Genomic DNA, 6,426 nt, shown 5'->3' with positions numbered 1-6,426 from the left:
GGAAGCGAAAGCAGTGAGGGAGGACAGATGCCCAGCCTAAAGCCACTGGCTCTCCTTGAGCTCTGGGAGTACTGCTTCCAGGCCATGCCCTAGAAAACGCTTGAATTCACGGACCACTCTGTTACTCTGTCACTCTAGCTAGAGACCCCAGGGTCTCCACTCCTTACCACCACTTTCACTCAATCACCTCACTATGTTTCTGCTTCCTAGCATTTCCTGAACTGCCCCCCTCGCCCCATTCCTTTGCCCCCACTGTAGTCTTCACCCAACCATCTCACCAGCCTCCACCCTTTCTCCCTCCTGCATATCCCCACTCTGCCAGGAGCACTTTCTGAAGCCTAAACCTGACTGTATCACATACCTGCTCTAAAACCTCCAGAAGGGACTACTAAGCAGCATTACACAAGAATCGAGGCCACTGCTGGTGGGAGTGTAAACTAATACAGCCACTACAGTGGATAATTTGGTAAAGTTAAAACACATAGCCTTCGACCCAGCAAATCAACTGCAAGGAATTTATCCTACACACACACACACGCGCGCGCGCGAAATAACAAATGTACAAGAAGATTGATTTCAGCATGGCTTCTAACAGCAAAAGACTGATACAACCTAAATGACCAGCAGAAGACTCTAAGTCAGAGGCTTTCACACTTGAGCACACATCGGAATCACCAGGAAGTCTTGTGAAAATAGACTGCTGGGCCCACCTGGAGTTTCTGGTTCAGAATTTGCATTTCTCACAAGGTCCTGGGTGATGCGGATGCTGCTGGTTCAGGGATCACACTTTGAGAACCACTGTTCTGAACACTGTGGGGTACAGGTGGGACACCATACAGCTGATAAAGAACACAACCACTCCACAGGTACCGACATATTCATCTCCAACATATATTTGGTGAAAAAAGTAAGGTGCAAAAAAGAGTATACATACATCAAAATACAACAGTTACATAGCAAAAATGGGGAAAAGCGTATGTTTATTCATTTGTAAAGGCACAGGATCTCCTGGATGTTTATACAAGAAACAGGTACCATGGTCTGCCTCTGGGGAGGGAACGTGGCAGTGGGGTTGGGAGGAAGACTCCCTGGGCACCCCTTTGTTTCTCTGGGATTCTACACCGTGGGCGCGTATCACCCGCCCTCCCTGCCATAGAGCAGTGAGGTACACCTACATGTACTGACACAGGAACATGACCAAGCCATTGCTAACGAGAAAAAAAAAATCAAGCTATAGTGCATTATGTGCTGTAAAATCCCATTTTTATAAAAGTAAGTTTACATGTGGATACACACACAGGCACATACATGTTTACATACACACCAAAAAAAGTTCTGGAAGGTTACACGCCAAACAGCTCACTGGGTTACCTCCAAGGAGAGGTACTGAGGAAGCTTTTATTTATTTATTTTTTTTTCAGGTGAGGCAACCCTTGGTTGCCTCACAGATTGCAAGGACCTTGTCAGTTTACAATCTCATATTTTTTATTTTTTTACACCTACAGCACTTGGTCTTCCTAGGTGGTCTCCCATCCAAGTACTAACCAGGCCCGACTCTGCTTAGCTTCCGAGATCAGACGGGATCTAAGGGTGGCATGTTGTTCAGGGTGGCATGGCCGTAGATGAGGCTTTTATACTTCTGCATTGCTTGAATTTTTTTTTTTTTTACAAGTGCAAATGTGTAGTACTTTTGTAACTATGAAGATTAACTGTTCATTGCCGTCAGGATTCTGTACCTCAGAAAGCACGAAGGCTCCAAATGCTCCGTGAGCATCTTCTTGTTGCCCTACCTGAGCCCCAGGCTCACGTCATACTACTCAAGGCCTCCCTGAACACACCAGTGGTCCAGGCCCTCCTCCCTTCCTGTTCTGCCTACCAAACTCTCACTCTTCTATACAAAGACAACTCTAGGAGGCACATCGACATTCGGTTTAGTCAGCTGGTCACACACACATCTGTTTTTCCTTGGTGACGGAACTCTGTGAGGGCAAGGCTTGGCCTTCTTTGTCCTGGCACCCATGGTAGCCAGCCCAGGGCCTGGCAAAGAGCAGGAGCCCAGTCCAGTTGGCTGAAGGGCTCCTCTGAGTTACAGGTCAAGAGCCTTTGAAGAGATCTGATGTGCAGCTATTGCTGGAGCTGGGATTTGCTCTCTTCTGGGAAAACAGGTCTCTGACAGGGATGGGCACCATCTAAGATTGCTCCTCCCAAGGCTACACACTCCTGGATGCCCCACCTTCCTCTCTCCATGATTTCACAATGTGCCCTGCCTGCTACGGACAAGTTGGCTCCAGGGAGAATTTTGTCCTCATATGCCCTCTCAGCTGGCTTTGGGGTTTAACACTGGTGGGAAATCAAAATTCCTGCCCTCCCCATCCCAATGACTTTTCTCTCTGATTGCCAAGGGCCCAGGGAAGCATGACTCGGGGTAGTAAAAGGCATTTTTCCCTCGGCCAAAATGCCACCAGTGTGGGTCTTTAGAGGCACCTACGCAGCAAAGAGAGTGCCCTGGACTAGTGACAGCTGGTTCTGTCCCTAACTGGCAGAGTGATCCTGAGAGGTCATTTCTTTGACCCTCAGTTCTGTCTGTATAATGGGGATAATAAAATTGGCTCTGCCTGCCACACTTGGCTACTGGGAGACTCAATTGGCTCTGCCTGCCACACTTGGCTACTGGGAGACTCAAAGAGGGTGAAGGCTCTGTATAGTTTAGAACCTCCTAGTCGTGGGAAGCTACTAAGCATCAGGTCCTTTGCAATTTCATGCAGTCTTCCAACCCCCCATGCCCTGCAGGAGATGCTGGGGGAAGTATTTAGAAGCCACAGCGGATCTAAAGCTCTCTTCTATCCAGACCCTCCGATTCACCCACACCATCTCCTGAACTGCCTTGCGCCTCTGCTCACCAGGTTTCCTCTGCCTAGAATGTCTCTACATCAAAGCTCAAGCCCACTTTCGCCACAAGGCCACCCTGCCCCGCCGCAAGTGTGTTCAGCATTTCTCCCTAAACCCTGAGCACTACTTGTGTTACAGTCGCCTATATCACATTGAGGGTGTTATTCCTCCCTCATCCAGACACCAAAACTCCCTGGTGACAGGGCTCTGACCATCTCTGCAGCATCCCTACACCCTAGACAATAGTGGAGGTTCAGGAAATTTTGTTGCCTGAAAGGTGTTTTCTAAAGAGATTAGTGACTCATATGCAGAAAGTGCCAAGAATTACTCAGTTAAGGAGCCCCTCAGATCAGGCTGCTCAGCTGACACACGCTGGCCATCATCTCCTTTGTCCTGGTCTATTTCAGAACTTCTCCCTGCACCAAGTGTCAACCTGAAAGGTATGGCAGGGAGGCTGAAGGCCACCTGAATTCTGCTTAGAAGAGGCATTACAGAAAGGCAAATGGGGCCACCTAAGCCTTTCCTGACTACTCCCCTCTACGTCTGACCACAGAGCGAGCCAGCAGGTGAGTTCTCTGATTTCAGAGATGGCAGGTGGCAGGCCTCAGATACTGCTCAAGTTGGGTGATGTTTCAAGATCCCGGCCTGAGCAGTTTCAAAAGTGGCAGCTACTTTGTAGGCCCGCCCTCTTTGGGTAAGACAGCTTCCGCTTAGGTTCAACTTCAGGTTTGGGTCAGGGAGAAGCAGCAGGGAACTATAGATTAGGAGGTTGTGGAGGAGGGGACTGGGTGCCAGGAAGTGAGAAGCTATTGGTACAATGGGCTAGAAAGGGCTTAATATAGGGAAGAAGAGTGGGGAGGAAGTGGGGAGGTAGAAGGTGCCTGGGTTCTCTTTGGTATCCAATGGGACAAATGTTGAGGAAAGGCAGGGATGAGGTCTGGCCCAGTCTGACCAGAGAGGCCAACAGCAGCTAAGTTACTTGGCAGGTAGGCCCAATTTGGTGGAGGGACGGTCTTGGGGGCATAGGGAGAAAGGCTATTTTGAAGTAGGGTCAGGATCTGGGGTAGGAATAGGGTTGGGGATTGAAACAGGGTCTGGGCTCAGGTTAGGACAGGTAGGCAAGGTTGGCTGGTTGTCAGGGAGAGGAAACCAGCAAAATAAGGGGTCTACGCCTGGTTAAAAAGGGAAGCGCCAAGGTGCCATGCTCTGAGGGGTCAGCTGGCTGAAACTGGTTCCAGAAAGTGATGCAAAAAAACTGGGGGCTGAGATCTAGGGCTATATTCCTGGGTTAATATTTTTTATTTTGGAGGCAAGAGCCTGATCTGGGGGTTCTGGGAGAGCACACTATAGACTGTAGTTAGACAGATATCAAGAATCTAGGGATGGACCTGGATGCTAGAATCTGCCCTGGAATGGGGTGAGTCAAGGTTCCTAATGGAGGGATGGGGCAGGATTGTACCATTCAGGAGTTCTCAGGACCAGTGCCCCCTTAGGTACGGATTGGGATTAACCCGGAGCCCGGGATGGGGTGACTGCCCAGATGGGATGAACAGCCACAGCGGAGGGTGGGGCTGGTCTGGCTGGGTCCAGTAGGCTCAGAACAATTAGTGTCCCAATCAGAGTGTGAGGGGCGACTGCGTGTTCCCAGTATGTTGTACAGAGAGAGGAATGTGTCAAGGTGAAAGTGGCGGTAGAACCTAGGCCCTATTTAAGGAAAGTTCGCAGGTCGGTGCCCCGATTCTGAGGCACCTAAGGCCAATCCTGGGATGTGGGCCTGGGGTGGAGAAGCTGGGAAGGGTCAGTGTCAGGGAGAGTGGGTGTCTGTCCTGTCTAGGGAGGGCGGGCCCGTGTCAGCTGTGTCCCCGGTGGGAGGATGGAAAGCACCGACTTTTGCCGCTGACCCTACCTTGCCGCGGGCGCAGCGCACGGAACGCAGGGCGCCGAAGAAGATGGGCAGCAGCGCCATGAGTAGGAGGCTGCCGTAGGCCAGCGCGATGCCCTCGGGAGTGGAAGGCGGCCGCGTCGTGCCGTTGGCTGGGCTGCCTGCCTCGGCGCTGCCATTATGCGGGTCGCTAAGGGCCGAGTCCATGGCGAGGCTGCGCTCGGGGTCCGACTCCAGTTCCGGCCGCTGCAGTACAGACGCAGAAGGGAAGACAGGCGCTGCGGGGAAAGCCACGTTCCCCTAAAGAAACAGGAAGTGACGTGCCTCCTTCGCCGGCCCATGCCGCGCACGCGTGCGCGTTCATGTCTCCCCGCCCGCGCGCCCTCCAGCGGTGGCGGAGGGCCCGGCGGCCAGTTGCTAAGCAACTTGCCAGCGGTCGGGAAAGGAACGCTGGACCTCTGCTGTGGGCATTCATCCCGAGAGAGACATGAGGATCCCATTCCACAGTCCCAGTCGACCTCCTCAATCCCAGTTTGTCCCACAGATCCTCATTCTAATAACTAAGTATCTGTTTACTCATGCATGACTCCATCCAATATTCAATTGTTCCTCCACTTCTTAAATACTTGAGTATCTCATTATATGCCAAGCACTGTCCTAGGCTCTAGGGACACAGAGGGGAAAATACAAGCAAAATTTCGTCCCTATTCTCATGAAGCTTGCTTCTTTAGTGTGATGGGATGCGGGGGGTGGGGGGTGTTGGGAAGACCATAAATAAAATGAACAAAATAAAGTATAAAGTTTATAGGATGTTAGTGTATAGCTAAATGTTACATAGCATAGCATGTTAACGGAGATAATTTAGAGAGACCTCCCTCTCTGCAAACCTAGTACACTTCTGGTTATGGCTTGGGCCAGGGTGGTTCCAGCCAGTTCCAGAGGATGAAGGTCAGGTGGCTGGTTCTGTACATGATCAGCCCTATGGGGCTCCCAGTGTTTGTGTGTCCAGGAGTGAGGAGAGAGTGACTTGGATTTGGGGCAGGCTAACACTGTTTGGGGCTCCTGGGTATGCTACTGCTGCCCTCGTTCAGAGCTGGAGAAAGTATGCGGCAGAGAAACTGGAGAAAGCTGCACCCTATAGGCACCCAGCACTGGAGAAACTTTGAGCCAAGCAGAAAGGAGAAGAAAGCATGCTCTCCAGGAACCTAGGGAGTGAGTCAACCTGGAATCAGGAAGGGAAGATCCATCCTCCTCCAGTATTCCTCTAGCACGCTCTACTGAAAAGACTTAACATATGTCAGTTGGCAGAGGAGAAATTTATAAGGCCCAGCTCCATTATCACAGAGCTGTCAAAAAGAGTGAACTTAGAGCTGTGAGGTAGTAAGTTGATAAAGAACACAGATGGTATAAAATCACACGACTTGGTTCAAGCTTGACAGGTGGTGAGGTGGGGCTGGAGCATGGGGTTCATGATGAGGGGAGACAAAGGCAAAGAGTCAGACTATAAAAGTTTGAATAACAGAGTTGTTTGCCTAGTATATTTCAGGCACTGTACTAATAACTTTATGTGCATTTTTTTTGATCTCTATAACACTAGTAAGGGATGATTGGTTTCATTTTACAGATGAGGAAACTAGTTAGCCTCACAGAGGTAA

At 50.5% G+C, this 6,426-nt stretch overlaps 1 protein-coding gene and 1 pseudogene across 10 annotated transcripts in view; both read right to left on the bottom strand.

The window, feature by feature from the left end:
- Nucleotides 1–5,121, bottom strand: part of HM13 (histocompatibility minor 13) — a 39,051-nt gene extending 33,930 nt beyond the window's left edge. For 3 of the 10 annotated variants that reach the window (XR_002777233.1, XM_011380134.1, XM_011380133.1), the window contains exon 1: nucleotides 4,796–5,121. Coding sequence is in view for 4 of the 10 variants with exons in the window: in XM_011380134.1 (XP_011378436.1) it covers nucleotides 4,796–4,978 (183 nt within the window). In the remaining 6 variants the exon portion in view is untranslated. The remainder of the gene's footprint in view (nucleotides 1–4,795) is intronic. The other 7 variants (XR_002777232.1, XM_023523267.1, XR_002777234.1 and 4 more) reach the window with 5 other exon arrangements.
- LOC111731632 lies at nucleotides 1,497–1,624 on the bottom strand (annotated as a pseudogene).
- Nucleotides 5,122–6,426: the final 1,305 nt, after the last annotated feature.

This window comes from Pteropus vampyrus, unplaced genomic scaffold (assembly GCF_000151845.1).
Source record: "Pteropus vampyrus isolate Shadow unplaced genomic scaffold, Pvam_2.0 Scaffold388, whole genome shotgun sequence".
In the NCBI taxonomy this organism is placed as follows: domain Eukaryota; kingdom Metazoa; phylum Chordata; class Mammalia; order Chiroptera; family Pteropodidae; genus Pteropus; species Pteropus vampyrus.
Note: the sequence above shows the minus strand (reverse complement) of the source record. Positions and strands in the feature narration are given on the sequence as shown.